The 19,097-nt window shown below is 47.1% G+C and overlaps 1 protein-coding gene across 1 annotated transcript in view; it reads right to left on the bottom strand.

Annotated features, from left to right (window-relative positions):
• LOC120913097 (gamma-aminobutyric acid receptor subunit beta-4-like) overlaps positions 1-19,097 on the bottom strand; it is a 191,842-nt gene that overhangs the window by 79,945 nt on the left and 92,800 nt on the right. The window contains exon 3 of the mRNA XM_040322798.1: positions 14,250-14,317. Coding sequence (XP_040178732.1) covers positions 14,250-14,317 — 68 coding nt within the window. The remainder of the gene's footprint in view (positions 1-14,249; positions 14,318-19,097) is intronic.

Here is a 19,097-nt window from a genome sequence, read left to right as displayed (position 1 = left end):
GAGAGAGTGGAGTGTTTCTGTGCGTTTTTTCAGTGTATCACATCTTCAAAGAATTTTCCATCTTTTGTCCCGTGTCATCATTTGCATTTCACCTCTTTAATGAGAATAATAACTGTTTAACATAAAGACATTTAAGAGATGTCAACGTAAACGGTTTACTTGTATTTTCCAAATCTATGGTTATTCAATATTTATTAAACTAATCAATATACAAATTGGTCAAAGTAAACCCTCAAATCTATATAATAATGTACCGTATTTTCCGGCGTATAAGACGACCCGGCGTATAAGACGACCCCTAATTTTCCAGGAACATTTTTGGTTTTGGGATATACTCACTGTATAAGACTACCCCCTTTTTTTCAAGCCCCACTGTGCCATTACATGCCCCCACTGTGCCATTACATGCCCCCACTGTGCCATCACATTAAATGCCCCCACAGTGCCATCACATTACTTTACCCCACAGTGCCATCACATTGCATGCCCCCACAGTGCCATCACATTGCATGCCCCCACAGTCCCATCACATTGCATGCCCCCACAGTGCCATCACATTGCATTCCCCCACAGTGCCATCACATTGCATGCCCCACAGTGCCATCACATTGCATTCCCCCACAGTGCCATCACATTGCATGCCCCCACTTTCCCCCCCCCCACTGTGCCATCACTCACGTTTTGCAGGCCGGTGACAGTCTCCGTCTGCTGCGAGCGTCCATGATTTCAAAGCCGCGCGCCGTCTTCTCAGCGTGTCCTGTGATTGGCAGAACACACATTTTCCCAGTAGCGCCTCTGTTCTATGTTCCGCCAATCACGGATGCCTTCTCATCTCGTCCGAGGATGAGAAGGCATCCGTGATAGGCGGAAAACAGAACAGAGGCGCTGCTGGGAAGATTTCTGTTCCGCCAATCACAGGACAGCGAGGACGTGCTGAGAAGAAGGCGTGCAGCTTTGAAATTATGACGATCGCAGCTGCACGGAGACCGTACCTGGCGTATAAGACGACCCCCGACTTTGGATGCATTTTTTTGCATCCAAAAAGTCGTCTTATACGCCGGAAAATACGGTATTTATTTTATTAATACCTTGTTAGTTGCAGGGTCCATTACGTAAAACCACACTTTTTCCAAAGGGCAGGTGAAATTGAATGTTTCAAAATTTCGCAATCAATTTCGCATTCGCATTAGCGAAATTTCGCAATCAGTTTCGCATTCGCATTAGCGAAATTTCTCAAAAAATTTTTTTTGATAAAATATCACGAATATTCGATTTTAGCGAATATTTCACGAATATTCGGCTATATATTCGTGATATATCGCAAAATCGAATATGGCGTATTCCGCTCAACACTACTCGGCACGTGTTCTATGCGAACACGCCGGAGCTCATCCTTGGTCCCATGCAGAGTGGCTGCCCTGCTGCCTACTGAACAAAGGAGGGTCTCCTGCAAGGCACCATTCAGAGAACACTTTGCATTATCTCAACGAATGCTAAGTGCTCTCTGATTGAATGAGGTGGGGAATGGGATGTCACCACTCCTGCCTGTCCACCTCATCCAATCAAAGCATGTGTAGTTGGCAGGGGCCAACTGAGAAGAGCTGATAAGGCTCTTTGGAACTTCAGTACAGATTTATTTTTTGTTTGCACCTATCAAACAGATATAGCAAAATGCTTTTGGTAATTAACAAACCAAATAGATGTAAATAAGGAGAAGTTCATCGGGTTTACATGTTCTTTCTATAACTTTGAGGCTTATTGCATTGCATTGAGTCAGTTTCCCTGACCGGAAAGTCACACTCAGTACACCCGGTATAATAGGATGTACTCAGTGATCTGAAATTCTTAATATATTTTTTTTAATCTCTAAACATTTGCATCAAGGTTTGTTAGTTGGCTTTAATGTGTTTAATTCTGCGGCATTAATGTTTGTTCCTAAGTGGAGGTGAACTTGCCAATGGCACTTAGCAAACCTTGGGAAAAAGCTTGTTCAGACCCATCATGTGATTTTTTTTATTGTGGTTTATATCTATTTATTACAAGTATTTATCAAAGTGGTTATAAACCTTCATTTTTTTTTTATATATATATTTTTCTTTTCATTAACCACTTCAGCCCCGGAGGATTTGGCTGCCCAATGACCAGGCCATTTTTTTGCGATTCGGCACTGCGTCGATTTAACTGACAATTGTGCGACGTGGCTCCCAAACAAAATTGCCGTCCTTTTTTTTTCCACAAATAGAGCTTTCTTTTGGTGGTATTTGATCACCTCTGCGGTTTTAATTTCTGCGCTATAAACAAAAAAAAGAGCGCCAATTTTGGGAAAAAATCCCAATATTTTTTACTTTTTGCTTTAATAAATATACCCAAAAAATATAAAAAATAAATAAATGTTATCCTCAGTTTAGGCCAATATGTTTTCTTCTACATATTTTTGGTAACAAAAATAGGGGGTAGTTTTATGGCATTTTTATTATTATTATTTTTTCTACTAGTAATGGCGGCGATCTGCGATTTTTATCGTGACTGCAACATTATGGCGGACACATCGGACACTTTTGGCATTATTTTGGGACCATTGTCATTTATACAGCGATCAGTGCTATAAAAATGCACTGATTACTGTGTAAATGACACTGGCAGGGAAGGGGTTAACCGCTAGGGGGCGAGGGTTAAGTGTGTCCTAGGTATGGATTCTAACGGTGGGGGGGGGTGGGCTACAAGTGACACAACACTGATCACTGCTCCCGAAGACAGGGAGCAGAAGATCAGTGTCCTGTCACTAGGCAGAACAGGGAGATGCCTTGTTTACACAGGCATCCCCCTGTTCTGCCTCTCCGTGACACGACCACGGGCTGCCGACAAACATCGAGTTTCGGGGGCCCGTGGGCACGGTCACAGAGAGTGCAGTGCAGGGCTTCTTAAAGGGGACATGCAGGTATGTCCATTTGCCTACCGCTGCCATTCTGCTGGCGTATATCGGTGTGCAGCGGTCGGCAAGTGTTTAAAAAAACAAAATTGTAATACTTACCTGCTCTGTGTAGTGCTTTTAGACAGAGCAGCCCGATCCTCTTCTTCTGGGTTACCCTGCTGGCACTCCAGACCCCTCCTCTCCTTCTGGGTGCCACCCATGCGTACTCGCTCCCGTGTCTCGCTGCTGCGTCATTCGACACAGACAGCGGGGCTCAGCTCCTCCCCCATGTCACATCATTTGATTGACAGCAGTGTGAGCCAATTGCTCTGTCTGCTATCAAGCTGTCCAATGGGGAGGGAGACAGTGATGGGAGACACTGCACTTGTGCACATCACTGGATTGGATCGGGCTCAGGAAAGAAAAAGGGGGGGGGGGGCAGGGAGCTGCAGCACAGAAGATTTTTCACCTGAATGTATTGAATGCGCTAAGGAGAGAAACCTTAAAGTATAATTAAATGCAAAACTTTATTTTAAATTTTTTTTATTGCTGCCTGTGCCCCTGTTAAAGCAGTGTTCCAGCCACAATTTTTATTTTTATTTTAAAGTCAGTAGCTACAAACATTTACCTGTCCGTCCATCGGATCGGGTGCAAGCACCACCATTCCAACTAAGGGAAACCGGCCCTCAGGCTTCACCGCCGGTTTCCTACTGCGCATGTCGCGCGGTGCTTCCTGAATGGCCCTGTCGTCTTCTGGGACACACACAGGTCCCAAAAGGCAGCGGGGGAGAAGAGGAGGTGACGTACTGGGACGCGGCGAGGCTGGGACGGAAGTACACAAGGTACTTCATAAAAGGTAAGTAAGAAAGAGAAAAAAAAATATTATTATCCAAAATCGAGTGGTGGAGGGGTTGTCTTTCCTTAAAAACAAAGTTATAAAAGTGGGTGGAACTCCACATTAAGGAGATTCGCCTTCTCTATTTGTCCTGTTTACCATTATCATTGAAAGTAAAAGAAAATCAAAAATTTGGGGTTATCCCCAGAAAAGTAAAAGAGGGGAAATCTTCCAATGGGGACACTAGTTCTGGTGACCTGGGGGACCCCACATTTTTGACAGGTACCCATCCCCACTTCCGGGAGACCTCGCCATGGCGTAATCCCTGAGAAGTTTGGCCCCCCTCCTACTTCCTCTGCCGCTGAGCCAGTAAGAAACCGCAGCACTCTTTGCAAATGCGCCGTAGGGATCCAGCTCTGAAGCCGAATGGTGGCGGCAGCACCCGAGAGCCGATCGGAAAATTGCCTGGGGTGCCAATATCATGGGATCCCTGGACAGATAAGTGTCCTAATATTAAAAGTCAGCAGCTACAGTATTAAAACTTAGCAAGCGTTCGGAAAAAAAAACTTTTTTGTTATAGGGTATTGCGATTTAGATTTTGTGTCTCTGCAAACCGGACAGTCACCAGAACGAGAACCAGTTGCAACTCTACTTTTTACTCCTCTGGCCACATGCGATATTGCATGCCTCCCAACATTTAAAGTGGAGGTTCCATCAAAAAAACTATTTTGCTTTAAACTAGGGTTGTCCCGATACCACTTTTTTAGGACCGAGTACAAGTACCGATACTTTTTTTCAAGTAGTCGCCGATACCGAATACCGATACTTTTTTTAAATGTGTCCCCAAATGCAGCCATGTCCCTCACATATGCAGCCATGTCCCCCACATATGCAGCCATGTCCCTCTAGCCATGTCCCTCACATATGCAGCCATGTCCCTCACATATGCAGCCATGTCCCTCTAGCCATGTCCCTCACATATGCAGCCATGTCCCTCTAGCCATGTCCTCACATATGCAGCCATGTCCCTCACATATGCAGCCATGTCCCTCTAGCCATGTCCCTCACATATGCAGCCATGTCCCTCTAGCCATGTCCCTCACATATGCAGCCATGTCCCTCTAGCCATGTCCCTCACATATGCAGCCATGTCCCTCTAGCCATGTCTCTCACATATGCAGCCATGTCCCTCACATATGCAGCCATGTCCCTCACATATGCAGCCATGTCCCTCTAGCCATGTCCCTCACATATGCAGCCATGTCCCTCTAGCCATGTCCCTCCGGCCATGTCCCTCCAGCCATGTCCCTCTAGCCATGTCCCTCACATATGCAGCCATGTCCCTCCAGCCATGTCCCTCCAGCCATGTCCCTCCAGCCATGTCCCTCCAGCCATGTCCCTCTAGCCATGTCCCTCACATATGCAGCCATGTCCCTCCAGCCATGTCCCTCACATGCAGCCATGTCCCTCCAGCCATGTCCCTCCAGCCATGTCCCTCCAGCCATGTCCCTCCAGCCATGTCCCTCACATATCCAGCCATGTCCCTCACATATCCAGCCATGTCTCTCCAGCCATGTCCCTCACATATCCAGCCATGTCTCTCCAGCCATGTCCCTCCATCCATGTCCCTCCAGCCATGTCCCCCATACCTTTGCCGCCGCTGCATGGAGAAGATCACATCATTCATTTGAATAGCTGTTTTGCCCGCGCGTATAGACACTCCCCCTTGCTCGGGATTGGACAGATCACGATCACCCATCCAATCCCGGGCAAGGGGGAGTGTCTATACGTGCAGGAACACTACAGCTATTCAAATGAAAGCTGTGATGTTCCCGCACGGTGTTTAACCCATGCGGTGGCGGCGCGATGCGGCGGTGCGATGTAGCGGCTTTCAATGCGGCGGCGCGATGCGGAGGCAGCGGCGGGGGGTGAAGTATTCTATTTCGGTATCGGGGGTATTTGCGCGAGTACGAGTACTCCTGCAAATACTCGGTATCGGTCCCGATACCGATACTGGTATCAGTATCGGGACAACCCTACTTTAAACTGTAGTTTTTTTTACTCATCTGGAAATGCCTGTTGCTATGCGGTCCCACAAAATCTGCCTTTGAAACCACCTAGGATTCTGACATCATCTCCCTCTAATGCTCCTGGGAAATGTGTGTCATCATTTCCCAGGATGCAGTGCGCTGTCCAATTATCACTCCCCATCCAAGACTTCCAGGAAGTAAGTGCCTGTAGGCTTCACAATGCCCAAAAGCAAAATGACAACGGTGTGGACAGTTTTATAAACTATCTTTTTTAAATAACTATGCGGATCGGCGGTGGATTGTAAAATAGTAAGTGACCAGATTTATATTATAAAAACGCAGGACATACATTTAAAAAATGCTAATTGTGGTTGGAACTCCCCTTTAAAAAAAAAAATCCAGTGCGGGACGGGACATCTTGTTGAGCGGGGGGGATCAAAGTTAAAGTTGTTGAGCGGGGGGGGGGGGGGGGGCGGTGATCAAAGTTGTTTTGTTCAGCGGGGGGGTTCTCCTACCTGTGCAAATACCGCTCTGTCCTGACTCCCCGTCTGCTCCATCCGCCTGCTGCAGCCCGCTCCCTGGTGTATGACTGCACTGTACCGTCGCACTGTGATTGGGCGTGTAGCGGTCATGTGCGGATGCGGGACTTCTAGACGATCGCTGACAGGCCAGCCCCACGCCGCACATGACCACCATACACCCAATCACAGGGCACTGGACTTAAACATGGCGGCGGGAAACGAAAACAAACATGGAGGCACGGAATGTCGCCCCACCAAATGTCGCGCCCGGGGGCACTGTTTTCCGGGACTCTAGTCTAGTCCGCGGGACACACTTTAAATTGCGGGAGGATCCCGCGGAATCCGGGACGGTTGGGGGGGGGTATGCCATAGAAGTCAATGTGGAATTATCTATTTTACTTTCCGTTGACTTCTATGGGGAAACTCGCTTTGATATGCCAGTGCTTTGGATTACAAGCATTCTACTGGAACAGATTATGCTCATAATCCAAGGATCCACTGTGTGTATATATATATATGTATATATACACATGATTCTGCACAGAACGGCCACCCTGTAGCAGTAAATCTTCTATGGGGTGGTCGTTAAATGGTTGAAGAAGAATTCCAAGTATGACGATTTTTACAGCTTGGACCAATGCAAGTATGTATGTGCTACATTCGTGGGATCCCCCAAGAGGCTGGAAATCACTGTAGTAGTTGCTGCTGCTACTACTACAGTGATTCTGCTGCGTTTCAGGCCCCGCTGCCCCACTGCTTATTGAACAAAGGAGGCCGCCTGCTCGGCATGGGCGCCATTCACAGAAAACTTTGAATTTTCTCAAAAAATGCAAAGAGAGTGATCTCTCCACCCTGCCTGTCCACCTCATCCAATCAGAGGGTTTGTAGCTGGCAGAGATAAACTGAGCAAAGCTAAAAGAATAGCAGAGGCATCGTGTTTTTACAAATCAACAGGCTTTTATGTTGTTGTTGTTGTTTTTTTTTTTTGCACTTATCAAACAGATATAATAAAACGCTTTGAATATCTAACAAACAAAATAAACATAAATAAGCAAAGTTCATCGGGTAAACATACACTTAATGAAACATCCCCTGAGTGGAGGCTAAATGCATTGCATGTCAGTTTCCCTGACCGTGAAGTTACACATAATAGAATGCACTCTGTGATCTGAGATACTTGAGATTTTTTCCGTCTCCACAAACGTTTTTTATTTTCCTGAAAACAAAAAAAAATGAGTTTGCATACCATGGCTGATAGTGTATTTAATTGTGTGGCTTTGATGACGTGCGCGGGCAGGGGGGAACTTGCCAATGACACTTAACAAAAGTTGTGACAAAAACCCTTTCAGACCCATTATGTGGTTTCTATTTTGTGTCTCTGCAAAACCAGGCAGTCACGACAACGGGAACCAATTTGAACGTTTTACTACAATATACACTATAAGCTGTTATAGCTGGGTGGGGCCAACTCAATATTGAGCCCTACAGACTAAAGCCTCGTACACACGGCCGAGAAAACCATCCGCGTGTATGGTTTCTCGTCAAGATAACTGTTGTGAATCTGGACGAGAAAAAAAGAGAACCTGCTCTCTATTTTCTCGTCTGGAGTCTCAATTTTCTCATTGTGAGGCCTCGTACACACGACCGAGGAACTCGTCGGAAAAGACACATCGTTTTCCTCGACGAGTTCCTTGATAGGCCTCGTACACACGACCGAGAAACTCAACGGGCGAAACACATCGAGTTCCTCGTCGAGTTCCTTGTTAGGCTTGTCGAGGAACTCGACAAGCTTGCTTTGCGTACATACAGTCAAGCCAAAATCTCCTCGTTCTCAAACGCGGTGACATACAACACATACAACGGCATGGGAAGTTCGATTCCACTGGCACAACCCTTAGGGCCAGTGGCATATCTAGGGTATGGCAGCCATGGAAAGTGCCATGGGCGCCATACGAAGGGGGCGCTGTTGAGTGGCTGGGCAGCAAAGCACTTACCAGGGACTGAGGGTCTCTTCTTCCCTCCTCCCTAGCATAGGCAGGATCTCCTTTTCAGCACCTTTGCTAAAGGACAATGGCAGTGCTATCCCTGCTACGTCAAGCCACAGCCCTCCCCTGTTCTCCCAGGCTCTCCCATTCCATCTGGTTGGATTGGCAGCGCACAAAGAAGAAGGAGGAACATCAGTTTCTCCCTCTCCTCTGTGAAAACTGAGGCCTTAAGTGATGAAGATTTCATTACTTCCGGTATTGGTTCTGCATTTACCTGGCCTTGGAGGGCAGAGGAGGGATCAGGGGTTTAACCCCAGATTTCTCCATAAAAAGGTATGTCACTACCCATAGGTGTGTGCAGCCTATTGCATTAGGGTGTGCACCCCAAAGCCCAAACACACACTACCGATCGCTCACGGTGTTCATTTAGAAAGGGAAGGGGTCTGTAAATTACATATTTATTGGCCCCTTCCCCACTCCTAAAACATCCCAGGAGCAACAGCCGATAGAAGAGGAGGGAAGCTGCCAACGCTGCAGGGGGAAAGATGGGAGCCAGGGCAGTAGGGGAAATCTGTGCTGCATAGGGTGTTTAGGGTGTGCCTGGGCACACCTGGCACACCCTGTGCGCACGCCTATGTCACTACCCAAGGTATCACAAGGGATGATAAATATCACTAGTTTTGTTAGCTGTTTTTTTTGTTAAGGTTATCTGAAAGATGGATTTCAAATGTTTCGACAGGGGCGCAGTTTCAGTGCTTGCCATAGGCGCCATTTTCACTAGATACGCATCTGCTTGGGGCTGCTTTTGCTAATCTCATGTTACTGCGTGTTGAGTAAAAGTTTGGTAAGAGACAATTTGCACTTTTCAGACTGTTACAGCGTGCCAAATGTGCTATCTCCACTACAAACGCTACTTTTACCAAAGGTGCGCTCCCGTCTCATACTTTATTCTGAGCATGCGCGGGTTTCTTAGCATACACACGATCGTGTTTCTCGTCGAAAACCAGCCCGACGAGGAACACGACGAGGAAATTAAGACTCCCGACAAGGAGACTCCCGTTCGCTTCTTTCCTCGTCGAGTTCCTCGACAGTTTCCTCGATGAAAAACATACACGCGACCGGTTTCCTCGGCAAAAAAGCTCTCCCACCAAGTTTCTTGATGGATTCTGTCGAGGAAAACTTTTGTGTGTACAAGGCCTGATTCTCGTCGCGCTGGTTTACGACGAGAAAAAAACGTTCGTGTGTATGCTTTTCCGAGTCTTAAAAAAAACAAGCATGCTCAGAATCAAGTATGAGACGGGTGCGCTCCTTCTGGTAAAACTAGCGCTCGTAATGGAGATAGCACATTCGTCAGCATTCTGAAAAGCAGAGAACGATCTGAAAGCAGGAAGACTGAAAAGCGCGAATCGTCTCTCATCAAAATTTTAACTAACACGCAGTAACACGAGATTAGCAAAAGGAGCCCAAGGGGTGGCGCCATTGTAATCGAACTTCCCCTTTATACTGTTGTACGTGTTGTATGTCACCACGCTTTAGACCGACGAGATTTTGGATTGACAGTGTGTATGCAAGGAAAGCTTGACAAGAATCCCGTCGAGAAAAACAACGTTTTTTTCCTGACGAGATTCCCGGTCGCGTGTACGAGGCTTCAGACTGGGATGTGATAAAAGTTCATGTGCGTGTAAAGGCAGGTGTCCCAATACTTTTGGCAACCACTGACAGGTAAAGAGAATAACATTGATTATCTCATGACAATGGCACCTGAACGTGGGTGGATCATATAAAGAAGCAAATGAACATGTTGTCCCTGAAGTTGACATGTTGAAAGCTAAAAAAAAGGGCAGGCGTAAGGATTTGAGCGACTTTGACAAGAGCCAAATTGTAATGGCTGGACGACTGGGTCAGAGCAACTCCAAAACTGAAGCTCCTGAGGGATGTTTCCGGTATGCCGTGATCAAGACCAACCAAAAGTGGTCCAAGGAAGAAAAACTGGAGAACGGGTCATGGGTGGCCAAGGCTTATTGATGCATGCAGCTGCACTGGCAAGGTGCATATTCCATTTGCCTTTAGTAAATCTATCCCATTGATGTGACTGGAAAAAGCTTCTGGGAGATAGAGTTCTGGGGAGTGTGCCTACGTCAATAGTGGAGAGTGGACATGTTGGTCCACAGTGAACTAGCAGTTGCAGTCAGAACAGACATGAAGCTACAGCCCCCTATTTTTTAGCCCCTGATCTTGCGCTTGCAAACAGTGGGCACCCCCCACCCTCCTCTGTGCCCTGGGCAGCTTGTCCTCCTGCCTGCCCAACAGCTTACCTGTTTCCATCTGTTCATTAGAGGCCTGACCCTGTTCTGGTTCCCTTTTTATCACTTCCTCTTCCTGTATGGCCCCACCCAGGCCATCCCAGGAGGTCTGCAGTGCTGTTCAACAGTGTTGTTTGCTTAAGTTCCGGTCTGCAGTGTGCTACGATTATCTTCCTGTGTACTGTTTTTAGCTCGTCCTTGACTTCTCCTGTTTGCCTGTGCCCCTGACCTTTGCCTGTCCCTCGGTTACCCTTGTCTGCCTGTTGCCCCGGCCTCGGCTTACCCATTACTTCCGTTTGTCTTGCTTGCTGCTTCCCCTCTCTCCCTGCGGAGCTGACCTAGGGGATCCCAGGGGTCGCGACCTGGATCCAGCTGCAGCGAAGGCCATCCTCACCACTAGAGGCTCTGGTGAACACAAAGCTGGGTCTTAGACTCCGCGCCCTGGGCGATCTTGGGTTCACGCTTCCTCTCCGATAGCAGCAGTCGGCTATAGGGTTCACTACCCTGTGGTGCATCCCTGACCCCAGCGGGGTGCACTTGTCACCTGGCCACGGGTGACTTGACACACACCTACTGTTGTCACCCTCTCACCAAGCTGCTTGGTGATGGTCTTGTAGCCCATTCCAGCCTTGTGTAGGTCTACAATCTTCTCCCTGATATCCTTGGACAGCTCTTTGGTCTTGGCCATGGTGGAGAGATTGGAACCTGATTGATTGGTTGATTGCTTCTGTGGACAGGTGTCTTTTATACAGGTAACAAGCTGAGATTAAGAGCACTCCCTAAGCTCGTTACCTGTATAGAAGACCCTGGGAAGCCATAAATCTTGCTCATTGATAGAAGATCAAATACTTATTTCACTCATTAAAATGCAAATCAATTTATAACTCTTTTGAATGCGCTTTTCTGGATATTTTTGTTGTTATTCTGACTCTCACTGTTAAAATAAACCGACCAATAAAATGATAGACTGATCATTTCTTTGTCAGTGGGCAAACATACAAAATCAGCAGGGGATCAAGTACTTTTTTCTCTTGTACCTGGGGAAGAGATGATACCAGGATGCAGTATGGGAAGAAGGAAAGCCAGTATGATGCTTTGTCTAGTGGAGGCTGTGCCTCAACGGGTCAGGGGTGTTTTGGGGGACCTACTTGATATTAGGTGGATGGTCTTAGGCCGCGTACACACGGTCGGTCCATCCGATGAGAACGGTTAACCGACGAAGCGGACTGATGGGCTGATGTGCCTACACACCATCAGTTAAAAAAACGATCGAGTCCAACGCGGTGACGTAAAACACAATGACGTGCTGAGAGAAATTAAGTTCAATGCTTCCAAGCATGCGTTGACTTGATTCTGAGCATGCGCAGGTTTTTAACCGATGCTGTTGCATACTAACCGTCAGTTTTGACCTATCGGTTAGACATCCATCGGTTCAATTTTAAAGCAAGTTTTAAAATTTTAGACCGAAGAATAACTGACTGATGGGGCCCACACACGGTCGGTTTGGACCGATGAAACTGACCTTCCGTCCGTTTTCATCGGTTTTGACTGATCGTGTGTACAAGGCCTTAGTGTTGTGGCTAATTGGTATATGTTTTATCTATAAGCAGTAAGTTGAAAAGCAGTTGTTTATGTGACAGAGGACCAATAAGTAGTTTTACAAGTTTGCATATGTAAATCCTTGATGTGTCATAAAATACTGTATACAGTCCCTTGAAAAAGTATTTATACCCCTTGAAATTTTCCCATGTTACAACCAAAAACGTAAATGTCTTTTATTGGGATTTTATGTGATAGACCAACACAAAGTGGGACATAATTGTGAAGTGGAAGGAAAATGATAAATGGTTTTCAAAGTTTTTTACAAATATGTGAAAAGTGTGGGGGGTACATTTGTATGGCGCACCCCCGGGGTCAATACTTTGTAGAACCTCCTTTCTCTGCAATTACAGCTGCAAGTCTTTTTTGGGATGTCTCTACCAGCTATGCACAACTAGAGAGGGATATTTTTGCCCATTCTTTGCAAAACATCTCAAGCTCTGTCAGATTGGATGGAGAGCGTCTAGAACAGCAATTTTCAAGTCTTGCCACAGAGTATCAATTGGATTTAGATCTGGACTTTGACTGGGCCATTCTAACACATGAATATGCTTTGATCTTAACCATTCCATTGTTGCTCTGGCTGTATGTTTAGGGTTGTTTTCCTGCTGGAAGGTGAACCTTCACCCCAATTTCAAGTCTTTTGCCGACTCTAACAGGTTTTCTTCTAAGATTGTCCTGTATTTGGCTCCATCCATCTTCCAATCAATTCTGACCAGTTTCACTGTCCCTGCTGAAGAAAAGTATCCCCACGTCATGATTCTGCCTCCACCATGTTTCACGGTGGGGATGGTGTGTTCAAAGTGATGTGCAGTGTTAGTTTTCTGCCACACATAGCGTTTTGCTTTTAGGCCAAAAAGTTCAATTTTGGTCTCATCTGACCAGAGCACCTTCTTCCACATGTTTGCTGTGTCCCCTCCCCCACATGGCTTCTCGCCAACTGCAAACGGCACTTCTTATGTCTTTCTTTCAACAATGGCTTTCTTGCTTCTGAGCAGGCACATTTTTTTCGAGAAAAACGACGACGTGAAAAACGAAGAGAAAAAATAGAGCAGGTTCTAAATTTTTATTGCCCATTTTTCTCTTCGAGACAAATGCTCTGGAGCCCACACAAGACCGTTTTTCACGGCCAATTTAAAAAATTGCATTTTTCTTGTCATGAAAAACGGCCGTGTGTGCGCGGCATTAGATCCCATTTGTGTCACATAATGCATACTTTTTTTTCTCCATTATTTCCTGTATTTTTTCCGTAAATGTTAATGTTTTTAATATAAATTAATGAATGGGACAATTAACATAGATGGGGGTATTGTTGGGGGGGAAACTTGGGAGGCTTCCATGATTGGACTTCGGCCTAATGCTTCTTGAAATCTCATATATCTAAAAATCGGTGTTTTTTTTACTTTACTTTTTTACTAGAAAATGACTTAGAACCCCCAAACATTGTACATATTTTTTTTTTTTTTTTTAGCAGAGACCCTTGAAAATAAAATGGCACTTTTTTATGTCACACAATATTTGTGCAGCAGGTTTTTCAAACAAATACACTTTAATGAATAAAACAAAAAAAAGCACAATATATAACCAAATTTTGTTTGTCAAATTTGAAAGATGTTATTATCTTAGTGAGCCCAAGAACCACCGGGAAAGCGTCAGGAGAGGGGGTTGACCCCTCCAGCTGCTTCTAAAAGTGATCCAAAGGCGGATTTGCCACTTGGATCACTTTTATCGGTTAGAGAATTGCCAGCTGAAAAAAACAACACCAGAGTTACGGCTTATTGCTGCAGCCATAACCCCCGGCATTACACTTCCTTGTCAAAATATTTTATTGAATAGTACAGAATTAGTGGACAAATTGCATAAAGTAAATACAATATCATACAGTCAGGGGTGAGAAGCTCAATGTTAATTAGTTAAGAATGTGATAGGTATTACACTTCCAATCAAGGACGTCTATTGTTGGCAAGTGGTTAGTTTTGGGCTAAATACAACTTGGCTATACTACTATATTATTACAACCCAATAGAAACTCAATATAATAAAGCATTATGGAGCCACTACTTACCATGTTGACCTCTGAAATCTGGTCAATGCTGGAAATATGGATACTCATCCCCACAGTGACTGGAGGACCTGTGAAAGATGATAGAAGATTAGCAGGGTATCAAACAGACAGATCATTCTGTGGGGTTGCATTAACATTCACCTTTTTTTTTCTAAAATGTTTTCAACCTTTTTATCCTATGTAACATCTGATCTCCTGCAGTCTCTTTGCAACCACATCCTGCCTATATGCATGGCATTTTTGAGGGTGTCTTTTCTGATGCTGACAATAGTGGACTATATCTGTGTAATGTTTGTTGAAAAGGCCACATGTATAGCCAGATTCACAAATAGTTACGCCGGCGTATCAGTAGATACCCCGACGTAACTCGGAATCTAAGCCGTCGTAAGTTTAAGTGTATGCTCAAACTGAGATACACTTAAACCTAGCTAAGATACGACGGCCTGCGCCGTCGTAACTTAGGGTGCAATGTTTCCACTGGCCGCTAGGTGGCGCTTCCGTTGAGTTCGGCGTAGAATATGTAAATGACTAGATACGCCGATTCACGAACATACGTGCGCCCGTCGCAGTAAAGATACGCCGTTTACGTAAGGCGTTTTCCGGCGTAAAGTTATTCCAACAAATAGCTGGCCTAGCCAATGTTAAGTATGGCCGTCGTTCCCGCGGCGAAATTTGAAAATTTTACGTTGTTTGCGTAAGTAGCCCGTGAATGGGGCTGGACGTAATTTACGTTCACGTCGAAACCAATACGTCCTTGCGGCGTACTTTGGAGCAATGCACACTGGGATATGTACACGGACAGCGCATGTGCCATTCGTAAAAAACGTCAATCACGTCGGGTCACGAGTAATTTCCATAAAACATGCCCCCCATCCTCATTTGAATTAGGCGCACTTACGCCGGCCCCATTTACGCTACGCCGCCGTAACTTAGGAGGCAAGTGCTTTGTGAATACAGTACTTGCCTCTCTGACTTAAGGCGGCGTAGCGTAAATACGATACGCTACGCCGCCTTAAAGATGCGGCGCTCTACCTGAATCTGGCTAGTAGTCTCCATTGGAAGCCTGTGTTACAGGGGTGACAACACAAGGGCTCAATTACAGTAGGATGCAGAGAGTTGCCTGAAGAAGGACCTTCATAGCAGGATCGCCAGGCATTATGGGCCAGATCCTCAAAAGAGATACTCCGACTTAAGTGCTGTTCAGTCTGTGTGTAACTTTGGAAACGATCCTCAAAAGGCTTTTTCCAAAGTTAGACAGAAGATCCGGCATGTGTAATTGAATTACACTGCCGAATCTTAGGATGCAGTACCGCATCCGCCGCTGGGGGCATTTCGAGTCGAAATGCCGTTGCTAGTATGCAAATTAGCACTTAAGGCGATCCACAAAGCTTTCTAGCTTCCTTTTTGCGCCGTAAGTGTTATTTTGCAAGTGTAAAATTAGGGCTGGTTCTACAAAGTGTAAAGTTAGTCACACCTTGTAAAAGCCCATTCCAGCGACGGCATTTGGTATGCTTTCCCGAGGGAGAACTCCACGGCAATTTGTAAAAAACAAAACCGGCATGGGTTCCCCCCCAGGAGCATACCAGGCCCTTAGGTCTGGTATGGGTTGTAAGGGGACCCCCCCTACGCCGAAAAATCGACGTAGGGGTCCCCCTACAATCCATACCAGACCCGTATCCAAAGCACGCTACCCGGCCGGCCGGGAATGGGAGTGGGGACGAGCGAGCGCCCCCCCCCCCCTCCTGAGCCGTGCCAGGCCGCATGCCCTCAACATGGGGGGGTTGGGTGCTCTGCGGCAGGGGGGCGCACTGCGGGCCCCCCCACCCCAGAGCACCCTGTCCCCATGTTGATGAGGACAGGACCTCTTCCCGACAACCCTTGCCATTGGTTGTCGGGGTCTGCGGGCGGAGGCTTATCGGAATCTGGGAGTCCCCTTTAATAAGGGGGCCCCCAGATACCGGCCCCCCACCCTAAGTGAATGGATATGGGGTACATCGTACCCCTATCCATTCACCTGGAGGCAAAAAGTAAAAGTTAATAAACACACAACACAAGGCTTTTTAAAATATTTTATTTTTCTGCTCCGGAGGCCCCCCCTGTCTTCGTTATTAGCTCAATTACCAGGGGGGGCTTCGTCTTCCACTCTCCGGGGGTCTTCCGCTCTCCGGGGGTCTTCTCTGCTCTCCGGGGGGGCTTCTCCGGACTCCGGGGGGCTTCTTCCATCTTCTCCCCTCTTCCGCTCTTGTCTCGGCGAACCCCGGTTCTTCTGCAGCTCTCCGGTGCCTTCTTCTTCAGCGCTGGCTGCCTGCTATGTTTGTGTGTTAGCTCGATTTCAAACAGGCAGCCGGCGCGGTCTTCTGTGGCGTCAGGGTCTTCTCTTCCTTTCTTCCGATGTTGCCTCGTCGCCTGTTGTCGCTGTAATGATGGAAGCGCGCCTTGCATCCCATTTATATAGGCATCACCGTCCCATCATGCTCCGGCAGGTACCCACGTGGTGGGTGCCTACCCACGTGCACCCACCACGTGGGTACCTACCTACCGGAGCATGATGGGACGGTGATGCCTATATAAATGGGATGCAAGGCGCGCTTCCATCATTACAGCGACAACAGGCGACGAGGCAACATCGGAAGAAAGGAAGAGAAGACCCTGACGCCACAGAAGACCGCGCCGGCTGCCTGTTTGAAATCGAGCTAACACACAAACATAGCAGGCAGCCAGCGCTGAAGAAGAAGGCACCGGAGAGCTGCAGAAGAACCGGGGTTCGCCGAGACAAGAGCGGAAGAGGGGAGAAGATGGAAGAAGCCCCCCGGAGTCCGGAGAAGCCCCCCCCCGGAGAGCGGAGAAGACCCCCGGAGAGCGGAAGACCCCCGGAGAGCGGAAGACCCCCGGAGAGCGGAAGAAGAAGCCCCCCCTGGTAATTGAGCTAATAACGAAGACAGGGGGGGCCTCCGGAGCAGAAAAATAAAATATTTTAAAAAGCCTTGTGTTGTGTGTTTATTAACTTTTACTTTTTGCCTCCAGGTGAATGGATAGGGGTACGATGTACCCCATATCCATTCACTTAGGGTGGGGGGCCGGTATCTGGGGGCCCCCTTATTAAAGGGGACTCCCAGATTCCGATAAGCCTCCGCCCGCAGACCCCGACAACCAATGGCAAGGGTTGTCGGGAAGAGGTCCTGTCCTCATCAACATGGGGACAGGGTGCTCTGGGGTGGGGGGGCCCGCAGTGCGCCCCCCTGCCCCAGAGCACCCAACCCCCCCATGTTGAGGGCACGCGGCCTGGCACGGCTCAGGAGGGGGGGCGCTCGCTCGTCCCCACTCCTTTCCTGGCCGGCCGGGTAGCGTGCTTTGGATACGGGTCTGGTATGGATTGTAGGGGGACCCCCTACGTCAATTTTTCGGCGTGGGGGGGGTCTCCTTACAACCCATGCCAGACCTAAGGTCCTGGTATGCTCCTGGGGGGGGAACCCATGCCGGTTTTTTCTTTGAAAATTTTCCCCCGACGCAACTTTTTTATGCCGTCGCGATCCTCAAAACTTGGCGTAACGTAACTTCGCGCATGCGCAGTACGGCCGGCGCGGGAGCGCGCCTCATTTAAATGGGACTCGCCCCATTTGAATAGGAACGCCTTGCGCCGGCGGAATTTTAGTTACACAGCCTGAAATTTCTAGATAAGTGCTTTGTGGATCAGGCACTTAGGTAGAAACTTTAAGGCAGTGTAACTTAAATTGGATTTTTTAAGTTACGTCAGGTTTTTGTGGATCTGGCCCTATATTTATAAAAAAATGCAAATTTTAATATATTAAAAAGTAATTTTGAAATGAAAATCACACAATAAATCAGGACAATGGCAAAATAGAGAGAGAGCGTTGTCACCTTATAACAGGAAACGCCTGAACAAAGACCTTCATGGCAGCATCACCATTGATTATTTTAATGAAAGCTGAAGATTTAAAAATATTAAAAATAATTTTGAAATTACATTAACATGTTGATGCTTATAACTGATTTATGTGTTCGGGTGAGCATATCATTTTAGGATGCTGCACGTCCTTGCCAAGTCCTAGTATTTTTTGTCACAGATAAAATAGTGGAATCTTAAAGCGGAGTTCCACCCTAAAGTGGAACTTCCGCTCATCGGATTCCTCCCCCCTCCGGTGCCACAATTGGCACCTTTCAGGAGGAGGAAGAACAGGATACCTGTCTTTGACGTGTATCCTTTCCCACTTCCGGGAGTCTGGGCCGCGGTCCGTGACGTCACCGCGGGGCTCCCTCCTCGTCTCCTGGCCGCCCGGTCAGTAGGAGGAGCAGGGCCTCACACATGCACAGTAGGGTTCCCGGCATGAAGCCGAAAGGCTACACTGCCGGGTTCCCTTACCCGCAATGGCAGCGGCAGCACCCGACAGCTGATGGAAACATCAGCTGCCGTGCCGACATCGAGGGACTCCAGGACAGGTAAGTGTCCTAATATTAAAAGCCAACAACTGCAATATGTGTAGCTGCTGGCTTTAAATGTTTTATTTTTTGGCCAGTACACCGCTTTAAGTATGAATTTATTTGTCAAAGCCATTGATATAAATTCTATTTCCTGGGGCATCATGGCAGCATACAATGGGTTGTGACTCCGCCACCCCACAACCTGACAGGACTGGTTAACTGTAAATCAACGACAGACCCGGCTCGCAGGAATTTGATAGAAAAAGTCAAAGGTACTTTGGAAGCGAAGTCTCTTGCAGCAGGACAGTGCCTGAGTATCCTTGGTTCTTCCTAATTGACAAATTGTTATTTTCGAATGGAAAATTATCATGTCAGACCCCAGCCAGAAAGGTTGGGTAATGCATTTCA

This window comes from Rana temporaria, chromosome 9 (assembly GCF_905171775.1).
Source record: "Rana temporaria chromosome 9, aRanTem1.1, whole genome shotgun sequence".
Taxonomy (NCBI): domain Eukaryota; kingdom Metazoa; phylum Chordata; class Amphibia; order Anura; family Ranidae; genus Rana; species Rana temporaria.
Note: the sequence above shows the minus strand (reverse complement) of the source record. Positions and strands in the feature narration are given on the sequence as shown.